Raw genomic sequence first — 17,617 nt, 5'->3', positions numbered from 1 at the left:
CATAGGTGCCATAAAACCAGTGGGTTGCAGGGTCTGTAATGTACTGAGGGAAACCCTGAGTGTGTTTTCTTATGATTGCTCTGCTCTACACCTTTGTTAATGATGTAATCCTTTTCGCCACAGTCTATAATGCAAGATGAAGTTCATACCATAATCCATATGTGACGTTTTGTGTACAAAAGACGGGTTAAAGATGAGTCATTGATTAATTTGATGTAGCCGTGACAGTTATTATGAACATTTGCATTAGTTAATGTACATTTTTTAACATTATTTTTCAGACTTTCAGAGTGGGTCACAGTGGTAAGTAGATGTAGAAGTCTGGCCCGAGTGCTCTTATGAATATAACAGTGGTGTTCCTGCTTGAACTGGAAATGAAACCTTATTCCATTTGTGGGGAGGTGGTATCACTGTGCTGTCTTTTGCAGTAAGTTCATAAGAATGGAAATGCCCACAGCTACTGACTGCACACGTGTAAGTGCATGCATAGACTAAAATTAGGGCTCTCATACAATTAGATAACAGATAAAATGGCCTCCGACAAAAAGGCATCAGGCTAAGCAGCCACAGACAAATGACCTTGCGCGGTGAAGTTCATTTGACATTCAGAGTTCTATTCTTTCTCACTACATGAATTACAGTTTCATGGCCAAACTAACCACAACCGCAACTTTTACTGAACTGCACTATTACTACAGTCACATTGATTGTTTTCAAGAATGAAAAATTCTGTGAGAGTGTATTTTGTACATGATTCAGAAATGAGCTGTTGGCCATTAATGCTGGAGAAGTCACATCCTTGTAAGATACCATTTAAGGGCTGTACATCACAAAGCCCCAAAGTTTGCATATCGCAAAGCCCCAAGATTACCTGTAAAGATACACCAGTAACATACTGGATGTTAAAATTAGGGCACTAAATTATTGATTGTTATTATCAGCTGTAATTACAGTATTGGGTCAAAAATAATAATGATATTTTCTCATTAATTAGTAAATAGTATATTAGATGATGATGTACTGTGCACACTTAATTCCTAGATACAGTTCGTTTGTGTAAAACTTTGACTTTGAGTTTTGTAATCCTGAGTGCAAAGGGCTGTTTTAGCTTTCAGAACATCCTGATTTTAATAACAAATGTCTGTTTTGTCTGTTTCAGTCATGTGTCATGCATTTGCACATTGAAAAGTTTTCCTCTCTCAGAAAGCAGGACATCATATCCCAGAACTTAGCTGCTGCTGAAACAGCAGACAAGGCTGTGCACTGTTGTGTATTTTGACAGTGGGTAGAAAAATGGGACATGTCCTCTCTGCATGTGTGGTGTTTGGGTTGTGGAAAGGTTGCGGGTGTATTGAGACGTGGATGTGTGTGTTTGAGTGTGAGCAGCCGTGAAATGACTGGCAGGCCCTTATCAGCACTGTCACACTTCCACAGCCCTGTGACACAACACAATATTTGAGCATGGACAGAGAGAAAATATCACACATTCTTTGTCTGAGCGTTAGATAAACAAGTCATTTGTTGTGTCTGGAAAGCCGATTTCATTGTGCCATAGTGATAGAAAGTTGCACTTATTTATTTATTTGTTTGTTTGTTTGTTTGTTTGTTTGTTTGTTTATTTAGCTCTAAGTCCCTATCAAAATGTGTCATCGTTGTATATATTGTCACATAATAATGCATTGCGATAGGAGTATCATTTTATAATCCCTAAGGTATACTGTAACAAAGAATTATTATCTGTTATTGAATTGCATTTTTGTTTCTGGTGGTTTAGTCCAGTAGGCCAGTAGGTAACTTATTGGTTAAGTAACCTTAAATCAACCTTAATCTATTAATTTATTAATGACACTATTTTTTTAACCTTAATTTTTTTTCCTGAAATATAAATAAATTATATACAGAAATCACATGATTTTCAACTTGAATTTAACTAAATGTTTGGCCAGCAGTGTTTGAACTTTTGCCCACAGTTGTATATACTAATCAAAATAAATATGATTGGTGAAAAAAGTCTGTCAGACACTAGGAAATATGTTTTTTTACTACTAAGTAGAAAAGCAAATATGATTGCAATAAATTAATAAAATCAAGAAATTTTTACATCTATACTACATTTCTGATCAGTTTGTAAATGTGAAGTTTGAAAACATGCACAGTTTTGAATTTATATAGGGCGATATGGAGTTCTCTCATTGTTTACACTAAAACAATGAGAGTTAATTGTAACACTGTGAAAACTAACCCTGGCGTGTGGAGGCTGTGCTTTATTCTGGCTAGCTCTCATCGCAAGTTGGTCATATCCTTTAAAATGCTGCTATATCACAGATAACTTGTGCACACAGTAATTGACAGAACACTCACAGTAAAGTTACTTTCATGGTACAAAACAGTCTTCAGGGTGAATCTGAACATGCGTCTGTCAGAGAGCTGTCCAAATTCACATCTCACTGTGCTAAAGTAATCCTACTGTTAAAGGCACATATTGAAAACATCCTTAATTCGTTCGTTTATTTATGCATTTTATTTATTTTGAAAAGCTAGGCTTCAAATTTTTGACAGGTGAGCTTTTGTGTGTTCTGGAGGTGGTGATACTGCACTGCAACCATGTCTTGTTCTTAATGTTCTTTATGGGCCACAATCAGGGTTTAACAGTTCTGTGGATTAAAACAGCTGTGCTAAGGGCTTTGCTCTGCATATGTTTATGCATGCATGCATTTGTGCAGCTGAATGAATGAATATGAAAATCAGCTTTGTTTTTTTGTGTTGTTTTGGTTTAGCAGTATGGATCGTATCCAGCAGTTGCGGAGAGAGTATCAGCAGGCTCGGAGAGAGGGAGCTGCTCCAGCGTATGAAGAGATAGAGTCTCGACGGCGAGGCTCTGAATACGACCCTCACCGGGTGAGCCAAACCTTCCCTCAGTTTACTTAACCCCAACACACACAGCCCCCCGCAGCCTAAAACAACATAAACTCTATCACACCACCATCTCTCTGAACCTTCATACAGCTCGTCCCCCCACAGAAACCCCAGCATAAAGCAGGTTCTGTCGAAATATTATTTTACTTTGTCATTTCCTGCTTGATATATTTGCTGTCTCTGTTTCTTTAGTTTCCTCATTCCCTATTCTGGGCAATAGAGAGTGACTCCTGATGTGAGAACATGTGCCTTTCATCACATGACCACTGCAGCTTTTTCGCTAAAGCCTTTATCACTCACAGGGGTTAAGTGTTGAGCCAGACTCAAAATCCTGAGCTTTTTTATGTGGCAGTTTACCTGCACAAGATTTGGTACGATTCCTGCTAAACTTCCAGACGCACTCGTGTGAACTGAAGCCAGTACGTTACCAGGATTAACGTGTCAACTCCTGTTGATTTTACAGTTAAGCTTTGAGTTTTTACAAGTGGAAAATGTCACAAGCATGTACTATTAGCATGCCACTAGAGAGAAGCAGCAAAGAACAGCCCTGCCAACTAACATTTGTTATTGTTGTTGTTATTATTATTATTATTATTATTATTATTAAACAGTCAAGTAGTTTAAAAAATGTTCATTTGTTCATTTATTTCATGCAAACCATAGTAACTACTACTAGTATCCCCACACATGACCTTTGTATCTCCGTTTTTCAGTTTTTTATATAATTTGAAAATACCTGTTGCCCTTTACATTGTGTGTAAATCTCTTGATGAATGGACCAACAGAAATGACCCAAAATGACTTGGAAAAAAGTCATTGACTTACAATTAAATTAAAGTAGGTTGTTTCCTCCACCTGTAAAGTTACCATTTTGGAGATACAACGTTTTGTTCCGACAGCAGCGACATCTTAGGTGATGTCCAAATGACTTCAGGTCTCTGAAAAAAAACTTATGTCTCAGCTCTCATATAGTTAGACAACAGATTAAATGGCCTCAGACAAAAAAGCATCAGGCTAAGCAGACACAGACAAAATTAACTTGCACAGTAAAGTTTATGTGAAATTCATAGTTCTGTTCATTCTTATTAGACTAATTAAATTATGGCCAAAATAGCTACAACCGCCACTTTTACTGAACTGCACTATTACTAGTCAAGTTTTCATCTTCAAGAATGAATAATTCTGTGAGAGTATATTTTGTACATGAGCTGTTATCCATTAATGCTTGGGATGTTAAGTCTTGTGTAGCAGTACTTTCATGGCAAATGTGAACAAGTGCATCATTGTAATATACAGTTTAAGGGCTGCAAGTTTGCATATCACAAAGCCCCAACATTACCTGTAAAGATGCACCAGTAACGTACTGGGTTTATTGTGTTAAAGCACTATAGTATCAGCCAGTGCTTTTACAGCCCAGGCCCGCACACCAGTCGCAGCCCATTTGTTTTACATTGGTAAGAGTGTGGTGAATCAACAGTCCTGTATTTGCAGACACAGTAATGACTTCAGCTGAACTTTACTGTGTCAGGATGGGGACAAAGCAGCACCATTTGTATTCGCTGAGAACACATCGCAATTCTCTTTGTGCAGGATCAATAGTTATACCTCTCTCAAATTCAAATGAGGCAATCTCTGTTTGTTTAGAGTAGAGAGCACAATAAAGAATCGCAGACGTTGGGGTGCAGATCGAATTAAACTACCTCCAAACAGCAATCACCCAGTCTAATGAGCGCGCTCATTAAGGTCTGCTCTGCATTTATTCATTTGCTCGTCTGCGCTTATTTATCTGTTTATTCCGCGATAATTTATTCGGCGACTGAAGGAAGCGAACGCTCTCAATGAGTCAAAACAAAACCAAGTTACTTCACAAGCTATTTTTGTAGCTGAGGAGATGCCGTACAGCCGCCGGTTTGAGTACAGTGGCCCAGATCCAGGCGCAGGACTGCTTTCCTAATGCCTGTTGTGTTCTAACTGATGTTTTAGGTCAAAACAATTATGAAAGTACAAAAGGCTGACAGAGGCTTGAGATTTTTTTTTCATGAAAAACAATGGCAGGCTTTTGCCTGAGGCAGACTAGCAGAGATAAATCAACAGAGTAGTTCTTCTGAGTCTTAGCGATCGCACACATTCTACACACGCGTTTACAGATTCTCACACACTTATACATTCTCAGTGTGTTCCACACCCTCCTCTCTAGTTACTGTCTCGTTGCCTTCACTACAGCTAAAAATAGTCTGCTAGTCAGACAAAATATGTCAGCCTATTGTTATTACTGTTCCCTGGATTGGTAGCATGCCTGTATAAAGTGTTTTTTTATTGTTATTATTGTTTTTCCCTCTTAGTCAGGCCTCAGAATGACATCCACAGTAAAAATCAATAAACCATGAATTAGATAACATTCCAGATTAGGTGTGTCACATAGGCTTTAATTGAGACTCATACAAACAGTATCGCCCTGTCTTTAACATACACAAAGAATGGTTTGCTTGGCCTTTTCCCATATTTAGTAAATGTTTTCACCGGTTCTTCCTTCTTCACTTTCAGATGAAGTTATGAGTCCACTGCTGATGTCATAGAATGATTTTTGCAGACTTTTGCGTAAATATGGAAAGCTGTATTGTTTACTCAGCGCTCCAGACTGGCCTGTTTGTGACTGTACTGACAGACCCACAGAGTGAAGATGAATACGTGCTGTGTGTAGACACTGATGGATGACTATGCTGCCTCCTTATGATTCTCTGGGCTGGCTCACCTCCCATGCTCTGCTGATACGTGGACAGTAAGTTAATAACAGCTGTGACCAGACTCTGCAAGCTGGCTCTTGAGGAGAACGCCTCAGGTCTTCCTGACCTTTGAATAACATTTGGTGTGTAACACGCACCAAATGGTGTTCTGGTGGAGGTAGAAGTTGTTGTGAACCTGATTTGTGATGCTAGTTTGTGTGCTCTGGCTGGTAATATGAAAACGCAAAAGACAAAAAATTGGAATGAGTCGTTGTCTATGTTGTCCTGGAAGATATTTCCATATTCAGTCTCGTGTTCATGGGAATTGCTTTGATTATGTATTTATCCCCTGGCTAGGAAGTCTTAAATAAAGAGCGCACAATGTCTTCTACTGTTCTGTTTGGTGTCTTTGGGCCAACTGAGGTTGCTACACAGCACATGAGATGTGCTGAGTTTATGAACCGTACCACCAATATTTCTCTCTGCCTATCTGAAGAAAGGCAGCTGTGTTGTCTGGTATCCATCATATTGTATGCTGGCTACTACATCTGGGGTTACCAATTAGTTCTGGGTGCTATTTTTATCCCTTAAAATGCTGGTTGAAATAACTGGCAGGTGAGTTTTTTTTTTTCAACAGATGTATTCATGAGAAAGCATTGGGACATGTATGCGTTGTAGTCTCTGAACTGCATCCGGAAATGAAGAGCACAGTCTTATGACCATGTCCCAGAGGCTGTAATGTTGTTAAGGAAGGAATGCTAATGCTAGCTCTCCAACCTGTCTGCTCTGAACTTAATAATGGGGAGATAGCCGCCGCCAGGCCGTTGTTTACAGTATGGCTCTTCTCCTGCCCTGGTGTCTGTCTGAATGGATGTAGCATGTGAGAAAATCTTGCAAATCTGTCAAGCTCTCTCTCATAAGATCCGGCTCTGCTTCCTCCACTGAGCTGGGATGCGATCCAGACCTGGTTCTCAACACCAGCAGGAGGATCATCCCTGACCTGCTTTTACACACACATACAGGTTTGTTTTTTATACGTTGTCAGGACATGGGGTCATACATATGCCCCATACATATTCTGTATATTTGAGTACCTTTATGTAACAGGAATTTTCTAAGACAGACAAACCGCTCAGTAACAAAGGATAAAGGGTTTTGCCCTCTCAGTTTTAGAAAAATTAAACTTACAAAAGTCACTTTGTTGCTACTGGCATTGCAGGGTAAGCCTGTTTTCTCTGGGCAGAACATTTTTGTCCTGAAAGGGACCAAAAACAAAATCATAGACACACATACACACTCATACACTCAGTGGAAAAACCCACCTCGGTTACACTCATCCTTGCCAATACTGCAGTGTTTTTCCCTAAGATTTTTGGATTAGAACAGACTGTTTTCAGTATACTCCGGTACAAGACTAGGTTTCACACTGGAAGTATTACTCTTTTGTTGTGGTTTGATTCCAGCTCAGATGCCGGCAGTGATGGTGTGTCCGTTATGAGAGTGAGCGTACTTCCCTGAGTTTGTCTTTGTTTGACCCCAGGCCCTCCTTTACCTCAGAGTCTTTTTCAGTAGCTGCTTTGTGAAGTCAAGGTTGATCTGGGCCGCAAAGTCACAGGATGTACAGTGCGGGCTTTGATGCAGGTCCCACCGAGTCTCAGTTCTCACATTAACTCCATCTCAAAATTAGCAACAGAGCCAGCGTCCAGAGTCCCTACTGAGACCTGTAACAATGAGCAGCGGCCTTTGATTTCCTGTCAGCTGCAGTCATTGGTGCGCCATGTCCACTGACTCATACCAGTCCGTTTTTCCCCCTCTGCTTGCTGAAGCCACAGCTGAGAGAAAGAGAGGGAGAGAGGCCTTCTGTGAATTCGGAACCATTATCTGACACTAATGAGGGAGTATGACTCCTGTATCCTGCAGTTTGCTTGCACCCTGTTCAGTCTCCAGCAGTTCCTCAGGAATAACAAGGAGGCAGGCAAACGGGCAGCTAGGCATTTGGTAGAATTTCAGAACTGTATCATAGTGAAGAGCCCAGAGATGTCACAAAGTCGGCAGCAGGACCTCACATTGAACATTCAGTGTTGTGTTTCTTAGAGATGCGCCAACGCGTAGACCCCCAGCTCTGCAGTTTAGTGCCTGTACTGTCATATTGCTAAGCAGTGTTGCGGTTACTTTCTTCAGAACCTCAGCATTTTCTCCTTCAACTGTTTTGCTCGCAGAAAGGGGTGGAGGGTCTTTATAGAACATCTGGGTCTAGTTACTTAAATTCAAGCTGCAAGAAGCCAACAAAGCCACTGCGCATGCAAATACAGTGTGGTTATAAAAATAAAAGGCCAGCACATAGCAGACAGTAGAATGCATCACGTCCAATTAGCGTATAATGGCTAAAGAAAGAGCGGTTTTGTGCCGTATAAATGTTCTCTTTGTTTCTGATGGAGGTCATGAGAATTCTTTTTTTGGTCATGTCCTTAGTTTATTTGTGATGACACTGTTGGTTCTTAGAAAGTCTCATCAGATTCCTTGGAAGTCGGTTAGCTCTGCAGCAGTATATTAAGGAGGTCTTGACGAACAGAGCTTTGTTGCCTAATGCAGTTGTTACCGTAAGTTCCTGACAAATGCCTTGATTTTGAAAAAGTTGTTTGTTGACTTGATGCAGGCAGGAGCTTTGGGATGATGTTCTTTACCAATTATAGAGTTACTTCTGAAGATTTTTGTGACCTTCTAACAGTTTGCAGAAGCTAACCAGTTTATGAAGCAGTAATATTTTCCATGATCGGAGCAGTCCATTTGCCGCATTCACCTTGGTCTTGTACGAAATAGCAGCCGTGGGAGAGAGGCTGAACTCTGCACTAATTTGGGAGTGATAATCTGCCCTCTCGATCACCATGTGGCTCTGATGAGATTACAGGGCTGGATAATTCATTTCCAGCCTAATTTTCTTCTTAATTGACTTTCATGGTCTTTTTCTGAGTGCGAGCCACTGCGGCAGCTGGCCTACCTGACGCCGTTTCCCACTTTTGGTCAGGGCATCTCCGCTAGCAGATAGAGAGGCCTTTGTGCTATGTGTGCCGCTTGTTCTGCAGTGAGTAATGCCTTCAGGATGCCGTCTCCTTCACGCTGACTGTAGATGATTATAAATGTATTAGGACACAGCCCAGCAGCATGCACATTGGCCAGCGACACACTTCAACCTACTTTTGGCAAGGCAATTTTTCTCATAGAGAAAAATTGCCCCATGATTGTTAACTACCGATTAGGTCATTGCATAGTGCTCCAAGTATTTTACTGCATTTCTTTGTGAATCTGGTGCTTTTGCTAAGTGAGACCAGAGCATTTCAGTCAGTGTTAAGGAGGAAGATTATATGAGTGGGTCTTACTAATGTCTTACTAATGAGATTACCAATGAAGACAGCTTTAGGTGAGGAAGGAAACAGGGGGAGGACTGACTGCATGGACCTAAAGGAGAGCCATTGCGCTCAGTGTCGTGGTGCTGGTTGTCATGCTATGACTCACCTCCTAAGTTGAAAATTACAGTCATGAGATTCAACATTCATCTCCTCCAGAATTCCCCTAAATAGGAAGAGTGACTGTTAATCACCAGCAAAAAAATGAAAATACCCTGTAAACAGTCTGCTGAGGGATGCATTTCTTGCTTTGACGTACTGTATGCGGTTTTATACTGACTGCTGCTATTAAATGGTTATGCTGAGAATCTAAAACCCTGAAGCAGATGTAATCATTTGTTGTCCAATTACCTCTACATACACTAAATGTCCAGAAGAATGTGGACAACCGACCATCACACTTCTATGAGCTTTGTTGGACATCCCATTCCAAAACCATGGGCATTTATATTGAGTTCTCATGGTGTCCTCCAAACCCAGATTTGTCCATCAGACTGCCAGATAGTGAAGGGTGATTCATTATTTTGGAGAACACATTTTCAGAGCCAGTAGCAGCGTGCTTTACACCACTCTAGCCAACACTTGGCATTGCACATAGTAATCTTAGACTTGTGTGCTGCTGCTTGGCCATGGAACCCCATTTCTTGAAGCTCCTGACATACAGTTCTTGTGCTGATGTTGCTTCCAGAGGTAGTTAGTGATGTAACAGAGTATAGGTGATTTTTACGAGCTACGTGCTCCAGCTCTCTGAGCTCGCGTTGTATACCGAGGCAGATCTAGCAAGAAAGACTTTTCGTGAACTGACTTGTGGCATCCTATGACAGTACCACGTTTAAAGTCACTGAGCAGTTCGGTACAACCCATTTTGCTGCCATTGTTTGATTATTTAGATTGCATGGCTGTGTGCTAGATTTCATACAACTGTTAGCAGTGGGTCTGAACATCTGAACTCAATTATTAGGAGGAGTGTCCACATACCTTTGTCCATATACTGTATGTGCCATACGGCTCCATAAATTCATTTAAAGAGTCTTTACAGGGCAGTAGGGCAATAATCCGGGACCATGGTTGGCATCCACTGGGGTAGTTATATCTTCAGTACAATGTTTCACGTCTATATAACCATCCACATGTCATAAGCTCTTTCCCTCCCTTTCTTTCTCTCTGCCTCTCTATCATCTGAAGTCTGAAGCAGTGAGGCAGATGTCAGGCTTGGTAACCTCTCTGATGGTGATGTAACTGTGTCTGAGCACAGGCCATGACCCTGTGAATATGTATTACACTCCTCAGACAGGCGTAATGGGAGCACCCTTCGGCCTCCCCGGACTGGAATGTGTCCGGCACAGGGAGGGCTAGCCACAGCCAAGCAGGACACCGGCTCCGTCTGCCTGACCTGGTCCTGCTCCGTCTCACATGCAGACCTGTCCAGCCAGTCCCAGACGTGCATGGAGTAATCTCTGTCTTTATTACCCCCAACCACACGCATGACAGAATGACACGATTAAAACACTCTGCATGAGTTCATTATTGTGAGGATTGAGAGCATCAAAAGATGGAGAGGTTATAAAGGAAAGTAACTTCCTCCCATATCCGTCCATCCTGCTGACCCCCTCCTCAGCCCCATTCACTTTCACCTTGTCAGGGTGATTCTAATAAGGGCTCCCAGAGGGCTGCAGATACTGAGGAGATGGAGGTGATGTATTAGAGAAGGTGAGGCTCCTGCTGACTTAGGCATGCTGTCATAGTTCTTTTACCTCATCTAACAGACCACTCACGGCCAGTTAGGGTCAAAGCAGGTCAGGCCATGCTGGAGCCCTGCCTGTGAGGCTTGTTTCTTCAGACTTTGTTTTCCTTGGTTGAAAGCAATACAGTGAAACTCTTTTCCTTTCTATTTCTGTTATTTGGAAAATATGAAAGGAAAATAACTCCCAGAATAGCTAGTGAAGACTTTAATGGTTATTTGTGGTTCGAGCTCTTGGCTTCTACAAAAAGAAGCAGCAATGATGCTGCAGTCTTTGAGCTTGCATGGAACCGTATGCTGCGTGTAGCTGACTGTATCTCCACATCAGCTCCCGTATGACTGGATTAAAGCTAGCCTCAAATAGTTTTTGGTCGGTCAGTTGTTTTTCGTCTCTGCTTCCCATCCAGCTGTAGCTTAGACTTGTAGCAGGAAAAGTGCTGATGCCTCTGGTGTTTGGGATTTGAGTACTGCAGGAGAGATTAATTCAAAGACCTTGGTGCCTGCGTATTGTTTAATGTTTAAAGTACAGCACATTGGAAAATGATGTGCCAAGCAACATAACTTTCATTTAGCTTGGCTTGTGAACAGTGGAAGTGCGCTTGAATGAATTTTAGCTTTAGTTACATGAATATACACCCTTCAGTTCCAAAAATACCCTGAATGTAAATGTAACAAAAAAATAATACTTTGGCGTTCAGGAGCTCGGGGCGACCTTGTTGAGACAAGAGAAGTTTTCCTCACCACAGCACAAGTGGAGGGATGACTAATATTTAGACAGTGACCCCTCCAAGAAGCCTGTCAGCTGTTCTGTTGATGTAACACTTCAGTTCTGTTATCTGTGAAGCCCATCTACTTCAAGCTCAGACAGTTGTGTTAGCATTTCTGAGGAATAAAAGATAGTTCTCGGAAGAGCACCTTTTTCACTGGAGGCGCTTGTTTAGTTGTTCAAGTGTTATTCTGGCAAGAGAAACACTGGAAGGTCATTTTCGATGCGGCCTTACACCAGTGAGAGATGTGTAATTGTGATCAGAAGGAGGTGTTTCTTCAGCAAATAGGAACAATGAAGGAATAGTCTGTTCATCTTGCAGAAATTGAGCCTCTACCATTAGAGAACACTGTTGTTGTCATGGTCCACATATTGCTGCCCAGATGGTCAGAGAAGTCCAGTGAGTCTAAGAGGAAAAACACCATCAACATAGGTTGTAATGACTTTTTGGCCTAAGCATTCTGCCTCTATGTGATCATGTTTAAACTCTTCCTAAGAGATGAAGGACACTACCAAAAGGTGAACAGTTATGATGGTTGTAATATGCTGGTCTATATTTGAACTTGCCTTAATGTTCTAAGCTGTAATTACACTGAAACGGAACTATTTTTGTTTAGGCGTAGTTACATGGTCCCAAATGCTGTATCCTTGTGAACGTTATTCTGAGTGACGCTGCAAGGAATAGCCCTGTATTTTGGGTAGGCTGGGAGGGATAGCAGGTTAATTGCACAGTTCTCATAGTCATTGAGACCCAGTCTAAAACCAGCTCCTCATATCCACCCAGTCTAACCCAGCACCACATTGGTGAAGTCTTTCTAATCTCTTTCAGCCTCCTGAACCCATGAGAGCAGAGCAGCTTAGCTCACAGCTGCCTGATTAAAGGGTGAGACTGAGTTCTGATACGGGTGTGGGCTATGGCACAATTACAGGGCTCGTGCTTTAAATTTACAGTGCATGTTTAGATGGTTGTGATAAGACATATGGCTGTTGTAGGAGTGCATCACAAAGTAGGGTTTGGAGAAGTTGGGATTGCTGAACATTGGAAAGCTGGAGAGTTTTGATGATATGTAGTAGTACTGCAGTGAGCATGCTCAATGCTCTGCACTCTGGAAAGCATGGTCTGATGGGACAAAATCAGTTCTGGAGAAGGGAGAGTGCTGAAGGTGAGCCAGCAGAAGTTGTAATAGTTTGGACAGAGAGAGAGAATGTAAAAAGGGAGATAGTAGGCCTCTCTTCTCTATACGCTATGCATAGGAGGTCAGGGGTCAGAGCAGGCAGGGTTAGGTGGGGGATAACTCGATCAGATGACTGACTAAGCTCAGACCATGAGAGAGAGGGGCATGTGTTCCGTAATAAATGTGGAATTTTAATTGGATTAAAGCTGAGTTTGACCTTGCTGTTCTGGTGACCAGAGACAGCCTCATAGGCCTCATGGTGAAGGAGGGTGCTCTCTCCTTAGACAATCAGAACTCTTCTATCCAGATCTTTAACATGGAATCCTGTCTGTTACAGCCGCCCTGTGTCTACCTAAGTTCCTGTGGGAGCAGCCAGCTCTCAGGCTGCCCAGTGTTAGGTAGCATGTGTTAACTTGAGTGTATCTGTGATTAAGACATGTGCCATGAATAAATAGTCAAAGCAGTTAAAATCCTTACCTGCTTAGTAATGAATAAACACAAAGCTTCCGAATTAGAAATATGTCATTTGTGCAGTGCCATTTGATATTTTTTTTCACCCACTGTTGGCAATGTTAGGTTCATTCCTTTGAAGGAGAACAGTCACATTTAGCTATTGTTTAATGTGCTGCATCATGCCAGAGCTTTGAAAAAATGCAGTCTTTCCCATCAAAGCCATTTCAAAGAAAAAAGCATGAAAAAACAGACCAGGTTATTCTTAGGAATGTGGCAAATACGGAGACCCAACTTAAAAAAGACTGAAAATGTTTTCTTAATTTTAGGATATGCAAACAGTGATGCCAGGTTGAATAATTAAACAGAAAGATTAATGATTTAATTGATTTTAATTGATTTTTCAGTTTAAGTGACCAAATTCTTAGATTGGATAAATCTGTAAATAATGCTTATTTTCACATCTTTTCACAATTTGTGTACTGTTGTTAGACTAAGTATTTTAATGCATGATGCTTATGATACTCAGATATTTATGGACATTTTAAACCAGTTTCATTTTCCGGTTACTTGTATCAAACAGAGAGGAGACTCCCAAAAATCACTGCAGTGACGATGTTTACTCATGCTCAGTCCACTACCATTCACTAGCCCATCCCTTTAATAATCACTAACAACAGAAAGGGCAGCTGTAGTTGATGAAGCAGTCTATGGCTTTGTTTGGAAAGGTTCACTTGCAGCCACTGTTCAGTACATAGCTATATAGAATCACAGTAAAATGGCTGTAAGATTTCTTCTTCATTATTCAAACACCACTGTCACATGGATGACACTGTATAGTGCACTGTTTCTGTAATAAAGAGCAGTTTTAAATGCAGCTCATATTTCATTAATGTGTTAAAACATTAATTCCAGGTTAAAACGAGTCCAGGGATGCATTTACTTTTTCAGACATGTAGGGGTATATGAATCATTTGATTTTGAAACAATCATAAACCACACCTTTTTTAACTAAAGTTCATGCTGAAAGTGATGGAAGAGAGATGACAGCAAAACTCCAAGCCCTGCTGCAGCCCGAGAGGGGGAAACACCGGAGATTATGAAGGCAGCTTCTGAATGCAAAACAAATCACCTCAGTATATTTCAAGTAGCTTTGCTGAGCTGAGACAAACACATTGTAACATAATGCAACTAAAACATATTTATTAGCAATGGTCTGTCAGTTATTAGTTATTAATCAGTTATTATCCTCCCTCAGATCTAGTTTTCCTCTTTGGTAATGCTTCTGTCAATAGTGTCCATGAAAACAATGAGCTCCAGTCTGGATCTGATGTGCAACAAGTCAAACTTTACATCTTTCTTGAAATAGTTTGGCTTGAAGTGTTTTGAACACGCAAGTTTCGTAGTATGTCTAATTAAATGTTTTCGTCAGATTTTAGGTTATAGTTGGGTTATTTATAGGGGCTCTTTCGCAGTCTTTCAATGGTGTGTAAGGATGACTAGATTTGCTTCCTGCAAACCCTTCAACAGCACAAGTCTGCATATTGATTGACTGAGAGTAAAGATGTTTATTAATTTCACAGAAAGCGTAGCTCCTTACCAAAAGGAGCAATGCTAAACTCATGGTAGATGCGGGGACGTGGTCATACAGTGCAGCACGGACATAACCATACAACCACTGAGCTGAAACAGTGCAAAGAAACTCTGGGATATGCAAGAATAATGTTAAGAACAACTGCATTCATTGTAATGTAGTACACACTTATTCTAAGTGCTTTATTCATTCATAGTCCATTTTGCCTTAAGCCTTTTGAGGTTGCTGTGGTTATACAGGTCAATAGTGAAAGGCTACAGTGTGTCCCATTGGCTTTCATCAGAGGCGCGGTTAGACCTGGCTTTGATTAGAACTGGGACTCCGTGGATCTGCTGCAGGGGAGAGAAAATCGGTTAAAGAAGCAGAGCCTGTATGAGCAGTCTATACAACACTGGGCTTTGCTAGGCTAACCCACGCTAACCTCTCAGAGGCCCAGCGGGGAGAGGGAGCGATCCGCAACCCGATCCCAATCAAGGCACCTGGGTAGCATGTGATAACCCAGAGCGCGGCGCGTGGCGCTCAGCACCAAGACTCAGAGTGCTGACCCGTACCTCCGCAGCCATGTTTAATCTGATTAAAAACTTCTGCTCTCACTGCTGCCACACAGCTACTGCAGATCAGCCCAGAGAGGCTGAAAGTTTCCACATGCTTTCGCTTTCACTACCAGGCAGTTACAGCCATTGTGGTGATGTAATGTACTTCTGCTTCTCCTCCTTCTAACCCAAAAGTCATTCACCAAAGATTTCATGATTCACCATGGTCTTTCAAAGATTTCAGCGCTATGCAAGAATCCTCTAATTCAAACCTATGAAGCCTTCTAATGCTCGCAGATTTAATCTAGGATGTTTCACTAGTATTGGAATGATTGGATCATGGCGTATGCAGTTGTTTCTCATGTGGCTCGGAGTGGTTTTCATGTGGAGATGTGGTTCAGGCTCAGCTTGTACTGTATTTGGATCATAAAAGCTCACAAGGCCTCTTGGTTCAGGACTTGCAGTGCTAGCAATCAGGGTCTACAGGTTAACGGTAGCTCAACAAAGCTCCATCAGCTTAGCCTTTTCAGAAATTAATCCAGATTTTCCAAAACCTTGTTTGTACTTTAGTTAAGGCCTGGTCTCCGCTCTCATTGCACATGCGTAGTTGAAGAGCCGCTAAGGCTGACTCTAATAGGTCCTCTTTGGCTCATATGGTGCTTGGGTCATAATGGCCTTGGTGGGCCTGTATAGCAGGGCATGGAGGTAGTGGGGCTGTCATGGTGGAGGGCTGAGTGTGTAATGTCCACTGTGTGTTCAGCTCAGAGCTCTCTGCAGTGCTGTATAATGAGCGGCCTGGAGCCGCCGGCCTTCCTCTCATTGAGCGAGCTGAATAATGATGATGGTCTGAGGCAGAGCTATAGAGCTCTATCACTGCTATACTGCCATCACACCCACCGTGCTCTCTCTCTCTCTCTCTCTCTCTCTCTCTCTCTCTCTCTCTCTCTCTCTCTTTCCCCTCTCTCTCTGTCCCTCTCTCCCTATCTCTCCCTTGATTTTCTCTCTTTAACGGGATCTCTTATTCCAACACCTGAACCTGAAGTGAAAAAATGAGAATTCATGGCACGAGGACCCTCTGTCCTTGTTCTTTTCATTACATTAGAAAACAGCTCTGCCCCCCACCTCTCTCCCTCTCCCTCTCACTCTCTCTCTCACGCTCTCTCGCTCCCTCTCACACTCTCTCTCCCTCTTGCTCTCACACTCTCTCTCTTTCTCTCCTCTCTATGTCTTTGTCCCTCTCCCTTCTCTCTGTCTCCCTTATCACACTCTATCTTTGACTCTTCTGTCACTGTCTCTCTTTCTCTCCCTCTTTCTCTCTCCTCATTTCCCTAAGTCCCTCTCTCTCTCTTTCTTGTGTCACATCCCAACTCTTTCTCTTTGCTGTCTTTTTCTTCTCTTCCTCTCCTTCTCTTTCTTCTGTTTCACTGTCTCTCTGTCCCCTCTTTTTGTCTCTTCTCTTTTTCTCCTCTCGCCATCTCTTTTTCTGTTTCACTGTCTCTCTGTCCCCCTTTTTGTCTCTCCTCCTATATTTCTCCTCTCTCGCTCTCTTTTTCTGTTTCACTGTCTCTGTGTCCCCTTTCTTGTCTCTTTCCTCTTTTTCTCCTCTCCTTCTCTTTTTCTTTTTCTGTTTCACTGTCTCTCTGTCCCCTTTCTTGTCTCTTTCCTCTTTTTCTCCTCTCTCCCTCTTTCTTTTTCTGTTTCACTGTTTCCACTTTTTGTCTCTCTCTTTTTTCTCCTCTCTCCTTCTCTTTTTCTTTTTCTGTTTCACCGCCTCTCTGTTCCCCTTTTTGTCTCTCTCCTCTATTTCTCCTCTTTCCCTCTCTTTCTCTTTTTCTGTTTCACTTTCTCTCTGTGCCCTTTCTTGTCTCTTTCCTCTTTTTCTCCTCTCCCTCTTTTTCTGTTTTACTGTCTCTCTGTCCTCTCTTTTTTGTCTCTCTTATTTTTCTCCTCTCTTCCTCTTTCTCTTGTTTTTCTGTTTCACTGTCTCTCTGTCCCCTTTTTTGTCTCTCCTCTTTTTCTTCCACTCTCCCCACTCTTCTTCTCTCTCTCCTCTCTTTCCCTTCTCTCCTTCTCTTTCTAGTTTCACTCCTTTTTCTGTCCCCGTCTTTCCCTGCATTTACCCCACCCCAACCCACCCTGTTTCTCTGTCTCTCTCCCATCCTCTCTCCCTTTTCATCCCTTCTTTTTCTTGAAGGTTATTCTGTTTCCAGGAGCTCTTTTTACACTTTTTTGTTGTTGTTTTTTTTTAGACTCAAACATTCTCAAGCAAATATGTGATCGGTTTAGCAATTTATCTTCTGACCATGAGAGCCTTT

The 17,617-nt window shown here is 41.9% G+C and overlaps 1 protein-coding gene across 6 annotated transcripts in view; it reads left to right on the top strand.

The window, feature by feature from the left end:
• Window positions 1–17,617, top strand: part of pard3bb (par-3 family cell polarity regulator beta b) — a 305,148-nt gene that overhangs the window by 254,928 nt on the left and 32,603 nt on the right. For 5 of the 6 annotated variants that reach the window (XM_036568581.1, XM_036568590.1, XM_036568609.1 and 2 more), the window contains one exon: window positions 2,778–2,898. In XM_036568581.1, coding sequence (XP_036424474.1) covers window positions 2,778–2,898 — 121 coding nt within the window. The remainder of the gene's footprint in view (window positions 1–2,777; window positions 2,899–17,617) is intronic. The other variant, XM_036568600.1, reaches the window with a different exon arrangement.

Source organism: Colossoma macropomum, unplaced genomic scaffold (genome assembly GCF_904425465.1).
Source record: "Colossoma macropomum unplaced genomic scaffold, Colossoma_macropomum, whole genome shotgun sequence".
Lineage (NCBI taxonomy): Eukaryota > Metazoa > Chordata > Actinopteri > Characiformes > Serrasalmidae > Colossoma > Colossoma macropomum.
This window is presented reverse-complemented; position numbering and strand designations above follow the sequence as displayed.